This window comes from Lepus europaeus, chromosome 7 (genome assembly GCF_033115175.1).
Source record: "Lepus europaeus isolate LE1 chromosome 7, mLepTim1.pri, whole genome shotgun sequence".
NCBI classification, from domain to species: Eukaryota; Metazoa; Chordata; class Mammalia; order Lagomorpha; family Leporidae; genus Lepus; species Lepus europaeus.
Genome location: NC_084833.1, coordinates 103,012,254 through 103,036,955, shown reverse-complemented (window position 1 = coordinate 103,036,955; position 24,702 = coordinate 103,012,254). Strand labels below are relative to the sequence as shown.

General features: G+C 39.9%; 2 protein-coding genes across 2 annotated transcripts in view; one reads left to right on the top strand and one right to left on the bottom strand.

Annotated features, from left to right (window-relative positions):
* Positions 1-24,702, top strand: part of LOC133764696 (NXPE family member 1-like) — a 38,205-nt gene that overhangs the window by 4,978 nt on the left and 8,525 nt on the right. Inside the window, exon 2 of the mRNA XM_062198373.1 lies at positions 20,398-21,131. Coding sequence (XP_062054357.1) covers positions 20,449-21,131 — 683 coding nt within the window. The 5' untranslated portion in view covers positions 20,398-20,448. The remainder of the gene's footprint in view (positions 1-20,397; positions 21,132-24,702) is intronic.
* LOC133764695 (MOB-like protein phocein) lies at positions 709-1,594 on the bottom strand. Its single transcript, XM_062198372.1, has one exon. The coding sequence runs from the start codon at positions 1,582-1,584 to the stop codon at positions 907-909; it is 678 nt and encodes a 225-aa protein (XP_062054356.1). The 5' UTR covers positions 1,585-1,594; the 3' UTR covers positions 709-906.

Genomic DNA, 24,702 nt, shown 5'->3' with positions numbered 1-24,702 from the left:
GTTAGAAAATTTTCACAAAACAAAGAGCCTATGCCAACACATCTTTCTTGTAGTGTAATATATTTGCTAATATGAGGTAAATCTGTAAGCAATTAATACAAACATGAGTATAAACAGGTATAAGTCACCACTAAGTCACAGTCTGGTGAAAGACTTCTCAGCTGAAGTATCTGGGGACAGGACTATGGGAAGTGAGAAGGGGTGAACAGGTTTCCAGTGGGAATACCTTTTATGTGCCTTATCATTAGCATCAACTTATATGTAACAGTCCACTGTCCACTGTTGTAAAAAGGTATATCCTTTCCAAGTATGCTGGCCTAGAATATACTTTATGTAGCATAGTAAGATTATATAAGAATTACTAATGCTTCATTTACATTTATATTTGGATACACACATAATCATAAATGCATATCAAAAACTATAAACAGAATTTTAAAGCACTTTTATTTCATTTTGGAAAAGTTTAGAGTTTATGTTCTATAGAATTTTCTATAATATCTAAATTCAGGGGCAAAATGAAAGGAAAACATTACCATCTCTTTAGTTTGTGCGAGACCTCAAGCTTACTCATCTTTTTATATATGGGTTTATTTGATAAGGATTATAATCCAATGATTGTTTAGCAGCAATTTTACCAAACTGTAAATTCTTTTATTAACAGGCATTATAAACAGATAATACTAATCTTATTTAAAAAACCATGAGTGCCACACCGGTGAATATACAGCTCATGAATAACTTTAGAAGTATTTCCCCTTTTAAAAGGCAACACACAGCATACAAAAACCTATTCTAAACAAAGAAGCTATAATATGGATACATGATTGATGTGTCTAAAATGATATATACAGTACATAATTAATGTTAATTATGTGATCAGTACATTTTTCTGTACGATTCCCTTCATGCTTCACTTTCTCCAGAAACTGAATTCTGAACTTCCTCTTCCAAAATTGGTACAATCAGGTTATCCTTGGACATCAAATTGTATTTCATCATAAATTTAGTAAACCGATGACACAAAAAAGTTTCATTTTCATATTCATCAAATATCTGCCAGTGATGAAAATAAGCATGCGAAAATATTCTATAAATCCTACGGCATACTGATCGTAGTTTTGCTACAGATGACTCCTTTATGCTAACCCTGCTAGGAAAATATTTATTGCTATTCAGAAGACATGCAGCACCGTCAAGCGTGTGTCTAGTATAGTCTATAGCAGGACACTCTTTTGGAGTTTTATGAGCTGCACACAGAAAAATCCATTGTTCAGTTGCTGTCATTTGAGTACAAGTACCTGGATGGCATTCACTCTGAAGTTTGACAGCAAGTCCATGTAGCTCAAGACAGAATTGCCTTAAATGTTCATATTTCCATACACCTTCATCTTGGCCTTCCGGTGGTTCAAGAATTTTATCAATATTGGAGCAATCTGCTCTTATGTTCTGCTGAATATACTGCTGGACAGCAAGTGTACTGTCCATTTCATCAAAGGATTCATCAGGCCAATTATAGAAATCCTGCGCCTTGGTGCCTGGCCTGTTCCACCTCAACACTGCCATCCCCTCCGCCATGACCATAGTGCCAGAATCTGGGCTGCTGGAGTCAGTACCCAGATGTAGGGGGACAGCCGCTGGCAGAACAGCTGCCCTGTTGTGTTATCCATGATTAAAACTGTATAGTCATCTAAATAATAGCAGGTAGGAACATGAAAGGAAGCCTGGAAGAGATATGGCACACACCATCTGTTTAGCCTCCATTACAGTTCCACTGCAACATTCAAATAAAAAACAGGAGAAGTAATGATGTGTAACTGGTGATCACATACCCAGGTACATGTTTTTATTACTACTGGTGAAAGGACAGCTAGCACTGTTTGCACAATGACTAAGTAATATCAGAGGTTGACAGGATATGGACATAAAGGAGACACATGAATGAGAGTTGGCGTCCAGTGACACCATTCACAAAGACAAGGAGAGAACGAGACAGAAGACATTCTGAGGAAAACACTCAACTGGACAAGTTGGATGTGAGATTCCTATGAGTAGAGATGCACTAATAAATCTGATTTGCCAGGAAGAAAAAAATGTTTGCGCCTTTGCTGATTTCCATGATATAAATACACTCAGTATGGCCTATTTTGCTACCAAGATGAAGTCACTGGAACAGAAGTTGGGAAGATATGTGCATAATAGTTTCTCACTCGCTAGCATAAGCCAGGGCTAGCACGTGTCTGCAAAAGCAGATTTCCAAGTAGAGATATCCTGAAGACAATTGGATATTCAGAACTAAGTTACTAAGCTAAGGAGTAAGAATCTGAGTGCCACATTGATCTGGAAATAAATGAGATTATCTGACCCTAAAGTTCCGAGAGAATTCTTGTTTTTGATTTAGATAAATGGTCTCTTGATTAAAGGTTCCAAGTGGAAGACAGATGGAAAATAATTATGATATGAGGAATGGGCCTTGCCATCAGAAAAACTTCTTATAATGAAGTACACTGGCCTGTTTTAAAGAAACCAATTCTGGCTGAAATCGTGCAGTGCCTCACTGTAGTTGTTAGACCAGAAATATATGCAATAGAACTGGTTGATTATTAAGACTTAGACCTGGTGGTACAACTATCAGCAACCCTACATGGTGGATTCAGCCTGATGTGATTCTCTTCTTGCATAAGGGAAGCCCCTGTAGAATATCCGTAATATAAGGAAGATAGAGACACATCAAGATATACAATAAGATGTAGAATCTGTTATAACCAAACTATGCACGGGAGAACAGAGGAATAAATTATTAAAAATTATTGAGGAAAGAAGAGCATATACTAAAGTTCAAACCGAAAGAAGGAATAGGAATTTTCCTAAATTACCAGTGTGCACAATGAGAACTGGAGAGTATCTCCAGTGCAGGGCAGAAAGAAGTGAGGAGAATTTCAGGAGGCATAGGACATGCAAAGACTTGAGAGCATGGATGAATAAGCATTATATAGAGACTAACAGAAATGCAGTGTTTCTAGTACTGTATTCTAGTCCCACATAAATGCTTATGTAATTCATTTGCTTGATTCTCTTCATCTCCAGCACATCCCATGGTACCTGACACATACTGGGTAGGTAGCTAATAGCTTTTAAAAATAAATGAATAAACCAAATAAGTTTAAATATTTATGAGAAGCAGGTTGAGAAGCTAATGTTCACAAAAGTGCACTGGTAATATTGTTTTGCTGTTTGTTTTTTTTCAGTGTTGCTAAAATTTATCAACACACACTAAAATGAATCACACTAAACTTTGCAACACACACTTTTCAAATTCTTTCAATGTAGGAATCCTAGATCAGTCTTGGAGTGTGGGGACCCCAGTCTACTGAGAGAAACCCCTTGACTCTGTTTTTCAGTCCTGTTGAAACTGCTATTTGTACATTCTGAGAAAACATGAAACTCCACTTAATATAAATTAAAGTAGGTCTTAGAAGCAGGATTTGTTTTTAAATTATTCATTCATTCAACAAGTACCATGTCTGTCAGGCACTGGGCAAACAATGCTTAGATGGACTTTATTCTAATTCTTTAGTAACTGGAAGTTTTTTGGAAATTGGATACCAAATAAACTATTGCAATATACTTGCAATGTGTGGCATAGTTTAAAGGTGTCCCTTTGTCCTCTCCTCCACTCTTTCATTTTTGTCTCAACGCCAATCTGGACCTAGAATTAAACCCCTCTACACTGTCACCTACAGTGTGCTCTGATAATGGGGCAATTGCCATTCAATCAAAAGTCAGAAGTATAATATGAGATGTGTCTGTGTACTGCATTTGTTGAAAACAGTTCTTTGTGAACTCTCCAAAGGTGAACCAGTTCTAAACTCAACCTGTGCCCTCTAGCTTCTCTTTTGCATATGAAACATTTGTTTTTGTTCTGCACCAACAAGATGCAAAACTTAGGACCTTTTTTAATTCTACCAAATCAATCCACCAACCTAAAATCTTGTCACACTATCTATACTTCACTGAGGAGTTCATAAAGAGAGAGGAAAGGGCTTATATTTTGCATCCAAAAATAAGCTATTTAACTAATGAGGCTTATGTCTGCTTTCCATGAGTATATTTACTTGGAATTGGTGCATAGGAGGTTCTCTCTCCCTCTCTCGCTCCTATGGCTTCATCCCTCTACCATCTCTTGCTGTTTTTTCTCCTTTCCTTTCCTCATGAAGTATCTCACCTTAATGTATCATCTCTTTATTCTATAGAGTAATTCAGTCCTAAAGGAGTTCCTGCCTCCAAATTTCACAGTTGCTGCTCAACAAAACAAAAACAAATTGCCCCAAATTCCTGCCAAAATAACAAGACCAACAATCTTTAAAGACACTCACAAATTGTGTTTTTTTTAAAGTAAACATATTCTGTGGTCCTATAAACTTTCCCAGGTTTCCCCAAACATGCTGATGAATGATTTTCCCTGCTTTTCGTTGCAATTATAAGTTTCATAACAGGGTACAGTGACCAAGCATGTGTGGGCATCTGGCTCCCATTTCAGGGTCATGGAAGGAGGAAGAAACAATCCTAACTGAAACCAGGGTAGGAGTAGCCAACAGGTGGGACGAGGGGCATTGGGGGTGCATTTTGAGTTAGGCGATAAAAAGAAGAAAGTGCTTCCCCAAAGAAGAACAAAGTCTCAATGGTAAATTGAAGGTTAAAAATATAAGAACACTCAAAAAGTCTGTCAAAAATGGGATTGAATAAAATTATGAGTTTATTGTAGTAGAAAAACTTTTGAAATCTGTACATAGTATTTGCATAATACAAATTTTCCAGATATTGCAAAAGAGGAGTCTGGCACCAAAATAAACTCATAGTCTTCATTCCACTTTTCCACAAACATTTTGAAGAATGCTTATAAAACAGTAAGTATGGAGAGATTCACTTCTCACTTGACTCCTTCTCATGCTGTCTTTCCCAGGACACACATCATGTTCTCAAGTACGATGCTACAAAAAATGCTGAAGTTCATATATCTGTTAGCAGTTATCTGTATAATATTTGTTATTTCTCAGAACTCTACAAAGGTAAGCACAGTTCTCCCCATTTTATGTGAAGCTCTCACCTGTGTGACCTGTGTCATGTTTGTCCTTGTCAGTCAGTGCCATCCCTCTTCGACCAATTCTTCCATTCCTACCCCCTTCCCTAGCTAATTACTACAAGGAATTTTGGATCCTGACTCTCTTCAGTTCCTCATTGCCCATCATGTTCAATCCACTTTAATCCAGATTTCACCTCTCACAAGCCCCTAAAGTAGCTCTTGGCAATATTACCAACTTAATTAACTTGTTACTAAATCAGGTTCAAGTACGAGGGTTCTTCAAAGACATTCATATAAAATAGGTATTGTGAAAAAAAAAAAAAACTACCCAAGGATTTCAAAATATTTTCAGCCCAAATAAATGTATCTTTGAATTCCGTTTCTTAATTACTCTCCTGTTACTTAACCATTTGAATCTGGTTTCTTATTTTGTCTTTTTGTCTGTGATCAATCGAAGAGTTTTATTTTTTTATTTTATTGAGTGACAGAGAGAGAAAGAGAGATCTCCTCCATCCATGGGTTCACTCCACAGACAGCTGCAAGTGTTGGGACTGCACAAGGCCAAACCAATTGTTAATTTTGGCTTTGATGCCTGTGCCTCTGGGGTCTTTTCAAAGAAGGCTTTGCCTGTGCCTATATCTTGCATGGTTTCTCCAATGTTCTCTAATAATTTGATGGTGTCAGGTCATAGATTTAGATCTTTAATCCATGTTGAGTAGATTTTTGTGTAAAGGCTAAGGTAGGGGTCTTGCTTCATGCTTCTGCACATGGAAATCCAGCTTCCCCAGCACCATTTGTTTTGTTTTGTTTTGTTTTGTTTTGTTTTGACAGGCAGAGTTAGACAGTGAGAGAGAAAGACAGAGAGAAAAGTCTTCCTTCCATTGGGTCACCCCACAAATGGCCAACAGGGCCAGTTCCCTGTGCCAATCCAAAGCCAGGACCAAGGGGCTTCCTCTTGGTCTCTCATGTGAGTGCAGGGCCCAAGCAGTTGGGCCATCCTCCACTGCATTCCCAGGCCACAGCAGAGAGCTGTCCCAACCAGAACTAGAACCCAGAGTGGCGGCAGCGCAGGCGGAGGATTAGCCTAGTGAGCCACGGCGCAAGCCCCAGCACCATTTATTGAATAGACTGTCCTTGCTCCAGGAATTGGTTTTAGATCCTTGATCAAGTAGAAGTTGGCTGTAGATGTTTGGATTGATTTATGGTGTTTCTATTCTTTTTTTTTTTTTTAATTAAACTTTTATTTAATGAATATAAATTTCCAAAGTATAGCTTATGGGTTACAATGGCTTCCCCCCTCCCATAACTTCCCTCCCGCCCGCTACCCTCCCCTTTCCCGCTCCCTTTCCCCTTCCATTCATGTAAAGATTCATTTTCAATTCTCTTTGTATACAGAAGATCAGTTTAGTATATATTAGGTAAAGATTTCAACTTTTTGCCCATATAGCAACATCAAGTGAAAAAACTACCATTGGATTACTAATTATAGCATTAAATAGCAATGTACAGCACATTAAAGACAGAGATCCTACATAATTTTTTTTTTCAAATTAATTAATTTTCTATGCCATTTCCATTTTAACACCAGGTTGTTTTTTTTTTTTTTCATTTCCAATTCTCTTTATATACAGAAGATCACTTCAGTATATAATTAGCAAAGACCTCATCAGTCTGCGCCCACACAGAAACGCAAAGTATAAAAATACCGTTTCAGTACCAGTCATAGCATCACTTGGCTTTAGACGACACATTAGGGACAGATCCCACATGGGGTGTAAGTACACAGTGACTCCTGTTGCTGATTTAACAATTTGACACTCCTGTTCATGGCGTCAGTAATCTCCCTAGGCTCTAGTCATGAGTTGCCAGGGCTATGGAAGCCTTTAGAGTTCGCTGACTTTGATCTTATTCCGATAGGGTCATAGTCAAAGTGGAGGTTCTCTCCTCCCTTCGGAGAAGGGTACCTCCTTCTTTGATGGCCCCGTTCTTTCCACTGGGATCTCACTCACAGAGATCATTCATTTAGGTCTATTTTTTTTTTTCCATGATATCTTGGCTTTCCATGCCTGCTATACTCTCATGGGCTCTTCAGCCAGATCTGAATGCCTTGAGGGCTGATTCTGAGGCCAGAGTGTTGTTTAGGACATCTGCCATCCTATGAGTCTGCTGTGTATCCCACTTCCCATGTTGGATCTTTCTCTCCCTTTTTGATTCTATCAGTTAGTATTAGCAGATACTTGTCTTGTTTGTGTGATCTCTTTGAGTCTTAGACCTATCAGAGCTATCAATTGTGAGCTGAAATTGGTCACTTGGACTAGTGCGATGGCATTGGTACATGCCATCTTGATGGAATTGTGTTGGAATCCCCTGGCACGTTTCTAACTCCACCATTTGCGGCCAGTCCGATTGAGCATGTTCCAAATTGTTCATCTCCTCCCTCTCTTTTTCCACTCTTAGATTTAACAGGGATCACTTTTCAGTTAACATTTAAACACCTAAGAATAATTGTATGTTAATTACTGAGTTCAACCAATAGTACTAGAACAACAACAATAACAACAAATACTAAAATGGATAAAGTATTACATTGTACATCTAAAGTCAGGACAGGAGCTGATCAGTTCATTGTTGCTTATAGTGTCCATTTCACTTAACAGGTTTCCCCTTTGGCACTCAGTTGTCACCGATCAGGGAAAACAAATGATATTTTTCTCTTTGGGTCTGGCTTAATTCACTCAGCATGATGTTTTCCAGATTGCTCCATCTTGTTGCAAATGACTGGGTTTCGTTGTTTCTTACTGCTGTATAGTATTCTATGGAGTACATGTCCCATAATTTCTTTATCCAGTCTACTGTTGATGGGCATTTGGGTTGGTTCCAGGTCTTAGCTATTGTGAATTGAGCTGCAATAAACATTAATGTGCAGATGGCTTTTTTATTAGCCAAATTAATTTTCTTTGGGTAAATTCCAAGGAGTGGGATGGCTGGGTTGTATGGTAGGGTTATGTTCAGGTTTCTGAGGAATCTCCAGACAGACTTCCATAGTGGCTTAACCAGTTTGCATTCCCACCAACAGTGGGTTAGTGTCCCTTTTTCCCCACATCCTCTCCAGCATCTGTTGTTGGTAGATTTCTGAATGTGAGCCATTCTCACCGGGGTGAGGTGGAACCTCATTGTGGTTTTGATTTGCATTTCTCTGATTGCTAGTGATCTTGAACATTTTTTCATGTGTCTGTTGGCCATTTGTATTTCCTCTTTCGAAAAATGTCTATTGAGGTCCTTGGCCCATCTCTTTAGTGGGTTGTTTGTTTTGTTGTTGTGGATTTTCTTGATTTCTTTGTAGATTCTGGTTATCAATCCTTTATCTGTAGTATAGTTTGCGAATATTTTTTCCCATTCTGTTGGTTGCCTCTTCGGTGTTTCTATTCTGGTCCACTGGTCTATCCATCTGTTTCTGTACCAGTACTATGCTGTTTTGATAACAGCTGCCCTGAAGTATGTCCTGAAATCTGGTAATGTGATGCCTCCGGCTTTGTTTTTGTTGTACAAGATTGCTTTAGCTATTCGAGGTCTCCTGCGTCTCCATATGAATTTCAGCATCATTTTTTCCAGATCTGAGAAAAATGTCTTTGGTATTTTGATTGGTATAACATTGAATCTATAAATTGCTTTTGGGAAAATGGACATTTTGATGATATTGATTCTTCCAATCCATGAGTATGAAAGATTTTTCCATTTTTTACTATCCTCTTCTATTTCTTTCTTTAAGATTTTGTAATTCTCATCATAGAGAGCTTTAACATCCTTGGTTCAGTTTATTCCAAGATATTTGATTTTTTTGTGGTTATTGTGAATGGGATTGATCTTAGAAGTTCTTTCTCAGCCGAGGAATGGCCTGTGTATACAAAGGCTGTTGATTTTTGTTGCATTGATTTTATATCCTGCTATTTTGCCAAACTCTTCTATGAGTTCCAATAGTCTCTTAGTAGAGTTCTTTGGGTCCCCTAAATAAAGAATCATATCATCTGCAAAGAGGGATAGTTTGAGTTCTTCCTTCCCGATTTGTATCCCTTTAATTTCTTTTTCTTGCCTAATGGCTCTGGATAAAATTTCCAGAACTATATTGAATAGCAGTGGTGAGAGTGGGCATCCCTGTCTGGTACCAGATCTCAGTGGAAATGCTTCCAACTTTTCCCCATTCAATAGGATGTTGGCCGTGGGTTTTTCATAAATTGCTTTGATTGTATTGAGGAATGTTCCTTCTATACCAAATTTTCTTAGAGTTTTCATCATGAAAGGGTGTTGTATTTTATCAAATGTTTTCTCGGCATCTATTGAGAGAATCATATGGTTTTTCATCTGCAGTTTGTTAATGTGGTGTATCACACTGATTGATTTGCGAATGTTGAACCATCCCTGCATTCCAGGGATAAATCCCACTTGGTCTGGGTGGATGATCTTTCTGATGTGTTGTTGCAGTCTATTGGCCAGAATTTTATTGAGGATTTTTGCATCTATGTTCATCAGGGAAATTGGTCTGTAATTCTCTTTCTTTTTTTTTAATTTATTAAACTTTTATTTAATGAATGTAATTCTCTTTCAATGCTGCATCTTTTTCAGGTTTAGGAATTAAGGTGATGCTGGCTTCATAGAAAAAATTTTGGAGGATTCCCTCTTTTTCAGTTGTTCTGAATAGTTTGAGAAGAATTGGAGTTAGTTCTTTTTTTGACAGGCAGAGTGGACAGTGAGAGAGAGAGAAACAGAGAGAAAGGTCTTCCTTTTCTGTTGGTTCATCCCCCAATGGCCGCTGTGGCCGGCGCGCTGTGGTCAGCACACCACAGTAATCCAAAGCCAGGAGCCAGGTGCCTCTCCTGGTCTCCCATGTGGGTGCAGGACCCAAGGACCTGGGCCATCCTCCACTGCACTCCAAGGCGATAGCAGAGAGCTGGACTGGAAGAGTAGCAACCGAGACAGAATCCAGCTCCCCAACCGGGACTAGAACCTGGTGTTCCAGTGCCTCAGTCAAAGGATTAGCCTATTGAGCTGCGACTCTGGCCAAGTTAGTTCTTCTTTAAATGTCTGGTAGAATTCAGCAGTGAATCCATCCGGCCCTGAGCTTTTCTTTGTTGGGAGGTCCTTTATTACTGATTCAATTTCTGTCTTAGTTATGGGTCTCTTTAGGTTTTCTAGGTCTTCATGGTTCAATTTAGGTAGGTTGCATGTGTCCAGGAATCTACCCATTTCTGATAGATTTCTCTGTTTGCTGGCATACAACTCTTTGTAGTAATTTCTGATGAATCTTTTTATTTCTATGGTGTATGTTGTTACATTCCCTTTTTCATCTCTGATTTTATTGATTTGGGCCAATGGTGTGACAATTTTGCTTATTTTTTTCAAAAAGACCAGCTCTTCCTTTGTTTGATCTTTTGTAATGTCTTTTTTTTATTCAATCCTGTTGATTTCTTCTCTGATTTTAATTATTTCTCTTCTCCTACTAGATTTAGGTCTGGTTAGCTGCAGTTTTTCTAGAGCCTTGAGATGCATTGAAAGCTCATTGATTTGGTGCCTTCCCAATTTCTTGATGTAAGCACCTATTGCTATAAACTTTCCTCTTTTTAAATAACTTTTTTTAATTAAACTTTTATTTAATGAATATAAATTTCCAAAGTACAGCTTATGGGTTACAATGGCTTCCCCCTCCCAAAACTTCCCTCCCACCCACAACCCTCCCGTTTCCCGCTCCCTCTCCCCTTCCAATCACATCATGATTCATTTTCAATTCTCTTTATATACAAAAGATCAGTTTAGTATATATTAGGTAACGATTTCAACAGTTTGCCCCCATATAGCAACACAAAGTAAAAAAAAATACTGTTGGAGTACTAGTTATAGCATTAAATAACAGTGTACAGTACATTAAAGACAGAGATAATACATAATATTTTTTAAAAATTAATTAATTTTCTATGCCATTTCCAATTTAACACCAGGTTTTTTTTTTCATTTCCAATTATCTTTATATACAGAAGATCGATTCAGTATATAATTAGTAAAGATCTCATCAGTTTGTATCCACGCAGAAACACAAAGTGTAAAAATACTGTTTCAGTACTAGTTATAGCATCACTGCACATTAGACAACACATTAAGGACAGATCCCACATGGGATGTAAGTACACAGTGACTTCTGTTGCTGACTTAACAATTTGACACTCCTGTTCATGGCATCAGTAATCTCCCTAGGCTCTAGTCATGAGTTACCAGGGCTATGGAAGCCTTTAGAGTTCGCTGACTTTGATCTTATTCCGATAGGGTCATAGTCAAAGTGGAAGTTCTCTCCTCCCTTCAGAGAAAGGTACCTCCTTCTTTGATGGCCCCGTTCTTTCCACTGAGATCTCACTCACAGAGATCTTTCATTTAGGTCTTCTTCTTTTTTTCTTTTCCATGGTATCTTGGCTTTCCATGCCTACAATACTCTCAAGGGCTCTTCAGCCAGATCTGAATGCCTTAAGGGCTGATTCTGAGGCCAGAGGGTTGTTTAGGACGTCTGCCATTCTATGAGTCTGCTGTGTATCAACTTCCCATGTTGGATCTTTCTCTCCCTTTTTGATTCTATCAGTTAGTATTAGCAGACACTTGTCTTGTTTGTGTGATCCCTTTGATTCTTAGACCTATCAGAGCCATCAATTGTGAACTGAAATTGATCACTTGGACTAGTGAGATGGCACTGATACATGCCACCTTGATGGGATTGTATTGGAATCCCCTGGAACGTTTCTAACTCCATCATTTGGGGCAAGTCCGATTGTGCATGTCCCAAATTGTGCATCTCCTCCCTCTCTTTTTACACTCTTAAATTTAACAGGGATCACTTTTCAGTTAACATTTAAACACCTAAGAATAATTGTGTGTTAATTACAGAGTTCAACCACTAGTACTAGAACAACAACAACAACAACAACAACAACAAATACTAAAAAGGATAAAGTATTACATTGTACATCTAGAGTCAGGACAAGAGCTGATCAGGTCATTGTTTCTTATAGTGTCCATTTCACTTCAACAGGTTTCCCCTTTGGTGCTCAGCTGTCACCGATCAGGGAAAACAAATGATATTTGTCCCTTTGGGACTGGCTTAATTCACTCAGCATGATGTTTTCCAGATTCCTCCATCTTGTTGCAAATGACTGGGTTTCATTGTTCCTTACTGCTGTATAGTATTCTATGGAGTACATGTCCCATAATTTCTTTATCCAGTCTACTGTTGATGGGCATTTGGGTTGGTTCCAGGTCTTAGCTATTGTGAATTGAGCTGCAATAAACATTAATGTGCAGATGGCTTTTTTATTAGCCAAATTAATTTCCTTTGGGTAAATTCCAAGGAGTGGGATGGCTGGGTTGTATGGTAGGGTTATGTTCAGGTTTCTGAGGAATCTCCAGACTGACTTCCATAGTGGCTTAACCAGTTTGCATTCCCACCAACAGTGGGTTAGTGTCCCTTTTCCCCCACATCCTCTCCAGCATCTATTGTTGGTAGATTTCTGAATGTGAGCCATTCTCACCGGGGTGAGGTGAAACCTCATTGTGGTTTTGATTTGCATTTCTCTGATTGCTAGTGATCTTGAACATGTTTTTCCTGTGTCTGTTGGCCATTTGGATTTCCTCTTTCGAAAAATGTCTATTGAGGTCCTTGGCCCATCTCTTAAGTGGGTTGTTTGTTTTGTTGTTGTGGATTTTCTTGATTTCTTTGTAGATTCTGGTTATCAACCCTTTATCTGTAGTATAGTTTGTTCACAATTGAATGGTTGAACTCTGTAATTAACACACAATTATTCTTAGGTGTTTAAATGTTAACTGAAAAGTGATCCCTGTTAAATTTAAGAGTGTAAAAAGAGAGGGAGGAGATGTACAATTTGGGACATGCTCAATCGGACTTGCCCCAAATGATGGAGTTAGAAACGTTCCAGGGGATTCCAATACAATCCCATCAAGGTGGCATGTACAAATGCCATCTCACTAGTCCAAGTGATCAATTTCAGTTCACAATTGATGGCTCTGATAGGTGTTTTTCATTTGTTCTATTGAATTATTGATTTCATTTTGATTTCTATTCAATATCTCAATTTCATGTTTTACTAAATTCTTCATTTCATTTTGATTCCTCCTTAAGATTTCATTTTCACAAGAGAGATTTTCTACCCTGTCCAGTATGGATTTCTGTAGTTCATGCATTTGTTTTATATTCTAAATGTTCTTATAATTTTTTTGAAATCCGTATCTTGCATTTCTTATATCTCACCATATTCATAAATTGAACTGGGGTGTCATGTTCGTTTGGGAGCATCACAATGTCTTTCTTGTTCTTGTTTCCTCAGTTTCTGCATTTGTTGTTTGGCATTGCGGAGATATTCTTTGGCTTCTTCTTTTTTTTCTCACTGTGGTGGCTTTTCTCGTTATACTATGACTCTAGATTAAGTGGACTGTCTGCTTTTCATGAATCTCTAGAGGCTTGTGATGGGTGTGGCCAGAGAGTTCTGTTCATTTCTTCAGGGTTAAGGGTGTGCCAAAGGTGACACACCTGGCCAGTGCTGCAGTTCACTAGGCTAATCCTCTGCCTGTGGTGCCAGCACTCCGGATTCTAATCCTAGTTGGGCTGTTGGTTCTGTTCCGGTTGCACCTCTTCCAGTCCAGCTCTCTGCTGTGGCCTGGGAAGGCAGTGGAGGATGGCCCAAGTGCTTGGGCCCTGTCGCATGGGAGACCAGGAGAAGCACCTGGCTCCTGCCTTCGGATTGGTGCAGCGTGCTGGCCATAGAAGCCATTTGCGGGGTGAACTAACGGCAGGAATACCTTTCTCTCTGTCTCTCTCTCTCACTGTCTAACTCTGCCTGTCAATTAAAAATAAAAGGTGAATCACCCAGGTTTGGTGTGGTAAATCTTCTCTCTCTCTTTCTCTTGTTTTTTTTTTTATTCAGAAGGGAAGTAATTCTTCTCAGCTGAGCTATTTACCTTGAAGGCAATCAGTGCCTGAGCACTAGCCCCAGTGGGTATAATATACATCTGCTCTGTCCCAAGGACCACACAAAGGATCTGTGCAGTCCTCAGTGTAAGCTCAGATTCCCCTCAATGTCTCTCATTGGGTTGCCAAAGTTACTGGGTTTGTGGCATCTCCCACCAAACTCACATGTCAGCCACACTGTGAGTTCTCCCACAGACTCTCAGTTTTGGTTTTTTTTTTCACAGTCCCAGTTCATAAGTTACACACATTCACTAGGTATTAGTCTCCTGTTATTACTCCCCACCAGAGTCAGTTTTTTCTGCTTGGCTGAGGGCAGGAGCAGCCCTGAGCTGGTGCAGCTGTTACATATGTCAAAAATGGCACCTGCTGTATTGCTTTCCCATCTTTGTAAGGTGAGTAGAGAGAGAGAATTGTGTTCATACCGGTCACTTTTATTTTTTTTTTCACCTCTATTTAGGCTGGTGTACTTTCCCCCACAGGGCTTCAAGCCTCGTTCCCTCTAGGCTCTTCCTGCCACTTTTCCGCCAGTGTCTCGGGCTACTGAGGTTTCACCTCACCTCCCTTTCCAGAGCTGGCGCATAGACTCGACAGCTGGGGTCCCAGGCCATGGGCACCTGTGCTCTCCATGTAGGTCCACCATGTCCCACTAATTCCAGAAGAGTTTCTTCTGCAGTTTTTTCCCTAACTCTTCCCTGAGACTACAGTATCTCCACTTTTATTAAAATATCTTTTCCCAGACTATCAGTGAGCTCCCTCCCTATTCTGCCATCTTGGAGCCCTCCCCCAGGTACTCTGTCTTGAAGCATAAACATCTTAATCATTATCTTAACTAGTTGACTAAAAACCCACCCTACTAAATGCTTTTCTAAGTAATCCAGATCCTAAGTTATACGTAAATTATAGGTAGAGAAGTTTTTTCCACTTGAAACTTGTATGGGCATTCACCCATATTTTATTTCATTAATTGTATAGTTTCACTGTCTATATTTAAATATCTGATCCACATGGAATTTGTTCTATTGGATGGTATGAGCTATTTGTGAAATTTAACTTTTTCTTAAGGCAGTTCAGGTGTCTTAATCCCCTTTTTAACATTTCATCCTGGGTGTATTTCTTACCTCAGCTCTTAGCTTGTCAGGAACAGTAACCAGGACCCAGTCTGCTCCTGTCACATTTGACTTCTAATCCATAGCCATCATGAGTGAGTGTATCTCCATCCACGTAGGCTAGGCTGGTGTACACATTGCCATCGTCTGCTGGGAGTTCTACCACCTGGAAAATGGCAGCCAGTCCAATGGCTAGATGTCAAGTAGCAAGACAGCAGAGGAGATGAATTCTTTAGCATCTTTTTCAGAAAGACAGGTACTGGCAAGCATGTGCCAAGGGTGGTATTGTAGAACTGGAATTCACAATCATTGGTGAAGTTCACACTGGCATCTTCATAGGCAAGGAAGATGCTGCCAATAATTATGCCTGTGGACACTACATTTTTGGCAAGAAAATCATTGACCTTGACTTGAACTGCACTCATAAACTAGCAAACCAATGTACAAGCCTACAGGATTTCTTGATTTTCCAGCACTTTGGTGAGGGAAATGGCTCTGAGTTCACCTCCCTGCTGATTTACTATCTCTGATTATGACAAGAAATCTAAGTTGAAATTCTCCATTTACCCAGCTTTCCAGGTTTCTACAGCTGAGTTTGAACTATACCATCCATCCTAACTTCCTATACCACCCAGAAATTCTATGATTGGTTCCTCATGGCAGATGAGGCCATCTATGGCATCTGTCAGAGAAACCGTGGTATTGAGTATGTAATCTACACTAACCTGAACCTCTTTAATTGCCAGACTGGATTTTAAACCACTGCTTCCCTTTAACTCACTAGAGATTTGAATATTGACTTAACAAAATTCGATGCCACTTTGGGTCCTATCAATGCATCCACTTCCCACTAGACACATATGCCCCCACCATCACTGTTGAGAAAGCCTACCATGAACAGCTTTGGGCAGTTTGGATCACTAACGCTTGCTTTGAGCCAGACAGTACTGTAACATGTCCTTCTCACAGAACTTCAGCTTCAGCATTAGAGCTTTGAGGTTTGATGGCCTTCACTCAATGGTGATGTTGTCTGTAAGATTTTTCCAAATTTTCTGAAATGAAAGGATTTAATAGAAGGAAAAAACCCATCCTATACACCACTAATTTTGAGTATTGCATGTATAGCAATCTAATTTATATATATATTTATATATATATATATATATGAGTTTTGTGGGGGGAAAATTGAATATAAAGACAAAATACAAACTTTATCTCCAAACATAAGAACCTTCTAGTTAAAGACATTTTTCAGCCATTTATTCCGTCCCTAAAGCATTGAGTGTCCTGGGAATTTGACCAAGTCAGTGCAGTCTTTTTCATATTGTTCACTGAAGAAAAATGGGTACCTTTAAGATTTTTCAAGATTAGGAAACAAAAATAATTCAGGAGGAGCTAAATCAAGAGTGTAAGGTGGATGCTTTTTGAATTTCCATCAAAACTTCACAAAATTATGTCTCTCCAGAAAGTCAACAAGCAAAATGTCTTGAGCACCCCAAAAGCTATTGCCCTGACATATGCTCTTGACCTATCCACTCTGACTTTGACTGAACCACTTCCATCTCTTGGTAGTCATTGCTTGATTGATTGTACTTTGTCTTCAGGGTCCACTGGAAAAGTCATGTTTCATGTCCTATTACAGTTCTTCAAAGAATCTTGACCCTACTTATTCAAAATTTCCATTGAAGTTCTACTCTTATCTACAGGTGATCTGGAACAATAGTTTGTCATCCATTGAGCAGAAGGTCTGCTCCACTTGAAGTTAGAATTGTGTGAGCTGAATCAAATGAGATGTCTATGATGCTAATTAATGTTTCTGTTGTTAATCTTCAGTCTCTTTCAGTTAAGGTGCAAATAAGACTATTTTTTCTTTGTAAACTGATGTGGATTGTTTGCCTCTTGGGGCTTCATTTTCAACACTGTCTTATCCCTTCTTAAAATGAGTTATCTATTCATGATCTGCTGATTTCTTGGGACCATTGCAAACATACACTCTTCATAAGACATCAGGGATTTCACCATTCTTCCAGCCAGGCTTCACAATAAACTTAGTGTTTGTTCTTGCTTAGATTTTAGAATTCATGTGGCTCTGATATGGGATCATTTCACACTCATGTCATGTCCTTCTCGGTGCCTCAAATCAGACCCTGCTCAAACCCATTGTAGAAGGTTACTATGTGGTTATTTTGCTGCAAATAAAATTTGAAATCCATAATAGATAGTTATAATCCATATTTTCTATTAATCTTTGAAGAACTCTCATATAAACAGCTGCTATACATATATATACCTATATATATATATATATATATATATATATATATATATATATATAAAGTAGCCATTCCATTTGATTGCTTTATTTGATAGATACTGCCTCTGTACAAACCTGTACAAACCTTATGGTAAGGTTAGTTAAATTTTTCCTTAAATAATTTTAGCTGTTTATAGATTCTTGTCTTCCAAAACATTTCAAGGTCACTTAGTTTCCCTCTACTTTATCCCAAAAAAAAATAAAATCCCCTTGCCAATGAAATTAGAAGTACAAAGAATATCTATGGCCGGCGCCGTGGCTTAACAGGCTAATCCTCCGCCTTGCGGCACCAGCACACCGGGTTCTAGTCCTGGTCGGGGCACTGGATTCTATCCCGGTTGCCCCTCTTCCAGGCCAGCTCTCTGCTATGGCCCGGGAAGGCAGTGGAGGATGGCCTAAGTCCTTGGGCCCTGCATTCGCATGGGAGACCAGGAGAAGCACCTGGCTCCTGCCTTCGGATCAGCGAGATGCACCGGCCGCAGCGGCCATTGGAGGGTGAACCAAAGGAAGATCTTTCTGTCTCTCTCTCTCACTATCCACTCTGCCTGTCAAAAAAAGAAAAAAAAAATCTAAGCAATTTTGGAGGAGAATTAGCAATTTCATATTATTAAACCCTCCATCATTCCAAAGTGCTATAGCTTTTCATTCAATCAGATTTTTTTAAGATTTTATTTATTTATTCGAGAGGTAGAGTTACAGACAGTGAGAAGGGGAGACAGAGAGAAAGGTCTTTCTTCTGCTGGTTCACTCCTTAAATTGTGTCAACGGCTGGAGCTGCACCGATTTGAAGCCAGGAGCCAGGAGCTACTTTCGGGTTTCCCATGTGGATGCAGGGTCCCAAGCACTTGGGCCAACTTCCACTGCTTTTCCAGACCATAGCAGAGAGCTTGATTGGAAGAGGAGCAGCCGGGACTAGAACCAGCGCCCATATGGGATGCTGGCACTTCAGGCCAGGGCTTTAACCCGCTGTGCCACAGCTCCAGCCCCTCATTTGGTTTTTTTTTTTTAAGATTTTTTTTGGTGGCTGCGCCACAGCTCACTAGTCTAATCCTCCGCCTGTGGCGCCGGCACCCCGGGTTCTAGTCCTGGTCGGGGCACCGGATTCTGTCCAGGTTGCTCCTCTTCCAGTCAAGCTCTCTGCTGTGGCCCGGGAGTGCAGTGGAGGATGGCCCAAGTGCTTGGGCCCTGCACCCACATGGGAGGCCAGGAGGAAGCACCTGGCTCCTGGCTTCAGATCAGCGCAGCACGCCAGCTGTAATGGCCATTTGGGGGTGAACCAATGGAAAAAGGAAGACCTTTCTCTCTGTCTCTCTCTTGCACTGTCTAACTCTGCCTGTCAAAAAATAATAATAAAATAAATAAATAAGAAAGATTTTTTTGGGCGGGCCAGCTCTGTGCCACAGTGGGTTAAAGCCATAGCCTGTAGCACTGGCATCCCACATTGGGACTGCCTGGAGTCCTGACTGCTCCACTTCTGAACCACCTCCCTGCTAATGACCTGAAAAAGCAACAGAAAATGGCCCAAGTACTTGGACCCCTGCACCTACGTTGGAGACCTAGAAGAAGCTCCTGGTTCCTGGCTTGGGCCTGAGCCTGCTTTGTCTATTGGTCTATTGAGGCCATTTGGGGAGTGAATCAACAAATAGAAGATCTCTCTCTCTCTCTCTCTCTCTCTCTCTCTCTCTGACTCTCTACCTCTCTCTGTAACTCTGCTTTTCAAATAAATAAAATATATAATTTATTTATAATTTAATTATAAATTTAAATTTACTTGAAAGAGTTACAGAGAAGTGGAGACACGGAAAGAGATCTTCCATCTGCTAGTTCATTTTCAAAATGTGTCAGGCTAACATAAGGAGCCTGGAGCTTCATTAGGGTTTCCCATGTGGGTGCAGCATCCCATGTATGTACTCAGGCTGTCTTCTACTGCTTTCCCAGGCCATTAGCAGGGAGGTGGATCAAATTGGAGATTTGCAGCTTGGGATGTCCACAGCCCACATCAGAAAATTTAGGTTTAAGTCCTAGTTCTGCTCTCAATTTCAACTTGCAACTAATGCACAGCCTGGGAGGCAGCAGATGATAGCTCAAGTACTTAGGTCCCTTCTACTCACATAGAGGACCTGGATGGAAGTCTTGGCTCCTGGCTCTTCAAACTGGCCCACCCCCAGCTATTATAGGTGTCTGAGGAGTGAACCAATAGAAGGGAGGAGATCTTGTTCTCTCTCTCTTTCCTTTGCAAATAAAATTTAAAAACTAATGTTTTTAAAGAGGTCATGGTACAAATTCATAGTAATTCATAGTAATATGAGATATTCCTCTAAGAACTGAAGAACCATTGAAGTAGTTTCAGCAGGGAGAGTTTACTAACAGACTTCTGCTTTAGAAAGACTGGCTTAGTCACAATGCAGACAATTAAATGCAGAGAAAGCAGGACTGTCTTCATGAAGCGTCAAGACAATCTTCATGCTTTCAGTGGCTACTATAATCCAGGAGATAAATGATAGTAGATTTACCTATGATGCAGTTGGAGAGGAAAAGACTGACAGGAAAAGACTAACAAACACTGGTAAAACATATAGCGGTAGAACTAACAGAAATGACTTACTGGATGTAAGGTGTATGCAGACAGGAAGACTAAAGATATGAGCATCAATATATTACTCATCAGTATTCTCTGAGCTACATACTTCGGGTTTGATATATTTGTAACTGTTCTTTAAATATCAAGGTAAGAAAAAATGGTTATACTTCATTCAAAATGTTCAGGGAGTTTAAAAATAATGAGGATAATATAAAGCTAAATATTCAAATTCATAGTAAGGAAAAATGACTAGGAAAAGGTTCATTTCATAGTAGGCCAAATTTCTTGTCATTTCAGATTTGGAGTGCTCTAAAGTTACCCAACTCCCACTACTATTCTAATACCTCCATGATATCCTCATTCTCAAAAATGCCAGTGAGCCCAGTGAAGTCACTAACAGAGACTGAGCTGAGAGTAAAGGAAATCCTGGAGAAATTAGATCAGCTGATCCCACCCAGACCTTTCAACCACGTGAATACCACCACCAGTGCCACACACAGCACAGCCACCATCCTCAACCCACGAGACAAGTACTGCGTGGGGGACCAGCTGGACATCTTGCTGGAGGCAAGGGACCACTTGGGACACCGAAAGGAATATGGTGGAGATTTCCTGAGGGCCAGGATGTCCTCCCCAGCCTTAAAGGCAGGCGCTTCGGGAAAGGTGACCGACTTCAACAATGGCACCTACCTTGTCAGCTTCACCCTGTTCTGGGAGGGCCAGGTCTCCCTGTCTGTCCTGCTCATCCACTCCAGTGAAGGGGCATCAGCTCTCTGGAGGGCAAGGAATCAAGGCTATGACAAAGTGTTTTTCAAAGGGCAATTTGTTAATGGGACCTCCCATGTCTTCGCTGAATGTAGCCTGACCTTAACCTCAAACACCAAAGGGTGCAAATACTTGAATGATAGAGACCAAGAAATCTTCTACTGCATGAAACCTCCACACATGCCTTGTGAAGGCCTAACCCACGTGAGAACAGGTCATCAGGATATTTCCTACCTTACCAGCAAGGAGAAAGACCTCTTTGTTAAGTAAGTATACTCCAAACACTGAGAACTGCTCCTCGAAAGGACTACAGTGTCGTGTATTGAGTATGACCTTCTCAGATGCTCCCTCTACTCAAGGTTCTGGTCAAATGTGTGGTGTCTCCATGGGGCACTCTTCACAGTCCCATCACAAAGTTTGTGTTTTCATTGACATGTTCAGTAGAAGACAGATGCACATAATGCATACACCTGTATTTCTCCATGATGATTGCTATTATCAGATTCAGTCATGTCTTTTACTATACACCTCAATTTTACAAAAATTGTTCAATGGAAAAAAATCATTCTTTTGCATGTTCATAGATGTTCTTTCCCAAATGTGTGATAGCATCCATGCTCCTTTACCTCGCAGATCATACTCCATAAATTCTGCCTCTTGAGTGTCTTTCATATCCATTCACTTCTCCCCATGCCTAGGGCTGCCACCCAAGTTCACCCAAGTTCAGACCACCGTCATCTCCTCTAGATGACTCCAAACAGCTTCCTAACTGATCCCTTCCCCACCAATCCTACCCTTCTCCAATCCATTCTCTGCACTGCAGTCTGGTCAATCTTTCTAAAAAGCTAATTCCTACCAGTCATCTCCAGCTCATCTCATGGTCGAATATTTCTCTGTACCTACTGTTCAGGATGGAGTAACCCTGTATACTCCCTAAGTTGTGACCTAATGACTGAACCCTCCTAAAAATCGGGTAAAAAGTATGTTTCTCAGATGGGTCAAGGCTGCATGAATGTCACACCTTTCTCTCACTGCTCACAAACAAATGTTCACTTCCTGGGCCCCTGCTTATATTGGGCTGGAAAATACTTCATTACTTAGTATGTACCACCAAGGTTTCTTCCTGGGTCACTTTGAGGATGTATAAATGCTAAAACTGTAAGCCAAATGCTGAGCTACCATTCAGCCACATGGTCTTTTTTTTAACTTTTATTTAATGAATATAAATTTCCAGTGTACAGCTTATGGATTACAATGGCTTCCCCCTCCCATAACTTCCCTCCCACCCGCAACCCTCCCCTTTCCCGCTCCCTCTCCCCTTCCATTCACATCAAGATTCATTTGCAATTCTCTTTATATACAGAAGATCAATTTAGTATAAAGATTTCAACAGTTTGCACCCACATAGAAACACAAAGTGAAACATACTGTTTGAGTACTAGTTATAGCATTCAATCAAAATGTACAGCACATTAAGGACAGGGATCCCACATCAGGAGCAAGAACAGTGGCTCCTGTTGTTGACCCAACAAATTGACACTCTAGTTTATGGCGCCAGTAACCACCCTAGGCTGTCGTCATGAGTTGCCAAGGCTATGGAAGCCTTCCAAGTTTGCCAACTCTGCTCATATTTAGACAAGGTCATAAGAGACAGAGTGAGGATAGTAACCAATGATCCTAAGAGTGGCATTTACCAGGTTTGAACAATTATACAGCATTAAGTGGGGAAGAGGACCATCAGTACACACAGGTTGGGAGTAGAGCCATTGGTGGTAGAGTAGAGGTTATGATTACAAAGGAATTAGGCCCAAGTGGACTAGACAGGGTCTAGAACAAAGGACAGAGTCATTATTAGAGGAGCTAAGAAAGGTGCTTGTCTAAGCTACAATTAAGTTTTCTGATTGAGAGGCAAATAGAACCTGACAGAAGGGGCTTGATAATAATCTGGTGGGCTTTAGGCCTTGTAAGTTAAGAGGCCCAGACCTATTTATCTCTTCACATGGGGTATATCCTAAGGGAGTTGTGAACCTCCTAGGGGAAGGCACTGTTGACTTTCATTACTTGGCTGGCCTGGGAGGAGAGCTGGCCAGGTAAAGGCAGGGGGCATCTCTAACAAGAAATTTACAGTTCTGCCTGCAATGTTGCTGACCCTACTTGACCTCAGATGCAGTGGTCACTTTGGAAGTTGGGCTGAGTGAAGGGCTTTTCAGCTTAGAGCCAATAAGATCTGTGGCTCTGACCTGGGCATCCTTCGACTCCAGCGCAGGTCCATTTCCAGTGATCCAACTCTTGGCAGAGCTGCCAGGGCTCTTCACAAGCTGACTTCTGCTAAAGCCCAGGCTTACCACATTGAAAGCCACTGCAGTGGACTGGCTTGTTGGGTCTCCTTGAGGGCAGATCACTGTACAGATCAGCCATTAATAGGCCTGCCACCCATTGCTTCTGATGCCTAGCTTTCTTTTCCTCCTGGTTTGTGTTAAAGCAGACCAGAGAATGCAAGTCAAGGGAGTGCCCAAGTCCCATCTCTAAACTTCAGTGGCCTGAACTACAAGTCTATAGTCACAGGCATGTTCTGTAGTAGTTTTTCTAAGGTAGACAATGCCCATGAGGAAAATTATATTCTCACTTTAAAACTTTCTTTCCCTTTGGTCTGAAAGGGAGGTTTTTTCTACTTACTGTATACTTCACTGATGGTGAAGTGAATCTAGCTATGAGATTATTATTTAAGTTCTTATTTTGGCTATGCTATTACATCTCTTTTATAAGGTCTAAAGATTAAATTGTGCATCCTACAGATTCCTTCATAATAGAATTAGTTTCCTACCTTGAAGAGAATAGAGAAATGAAAGAACAAGTTGGGCTTAGAATAGAGAAATGAGGGAGCAAGTCCTAGATCACTTGCTGACAATAGCAATATTACATGAATACTTAGCAAACCGTTTCAACCATTAGATAACAACTTAAGAAAACATTTACCAGAAGGTCCAATGCCTTCTATAAATTTTAAGAATCATGTATTTGAAAACACCTCTTAAATATCTAACATGGTGTAGTTTGTTTAACCAGTAAACTTAAGCACAACCATATAAAATGTTTTTAGTTTCTTTCTACCAACAAGTTTAAAACATATGATACACAGATTCAGGTCACACAAATTAAAATATATCTTTGATTGATTTTAGCAGCTTAAATTAATGGACAATCTTATCTATAAGCCATTTAAAGTAAAACTCTTTATAAAATTTCCCCATGTGGACATACAATATGTACACACATATAACATAGCATAATAGACCAGTATAGCAATTTTAATAATAGCTTAAAATCTTTAACTCTTTTTGTAGATTGCCAATTGATTTGAATTGCTTTTTGTTTTTAGTAACCTCAGTTAACCATACTTTCTCTCAGTTGGTACTGTCAATACATTATTGGTTTCATCTGTTTACAGAGCCATCCCAAAGTACTGACTACAATAGAAGTGGCTGGAAAAAGTCCATAGGAACCTCTAGGAGGACAGCTAAATACAGAACCAACAACACTTTAATTTTAAGAGCAGCAAATCATATACAACTATGGATGACAAAAGACTTTAAGTCGCCATGTTTAAAATTATAAACTCATCAACCAACAAGAGGCACTTGCTTACTTGACAGTATTTTTGAAAGCACCTGTAGGATTTTACAAGTATTTAACCCTTTAGGCCTCTGGGGCTTTCTCATTAAGACAACTATCATGTCTAGTAACACAAAATCATTAGACTTTTTAATTCTCAAACATTTGTATTAATAGCATTTTCCATTATAGAAACTTAAAGTTTGGTACCACATCACATCTTGA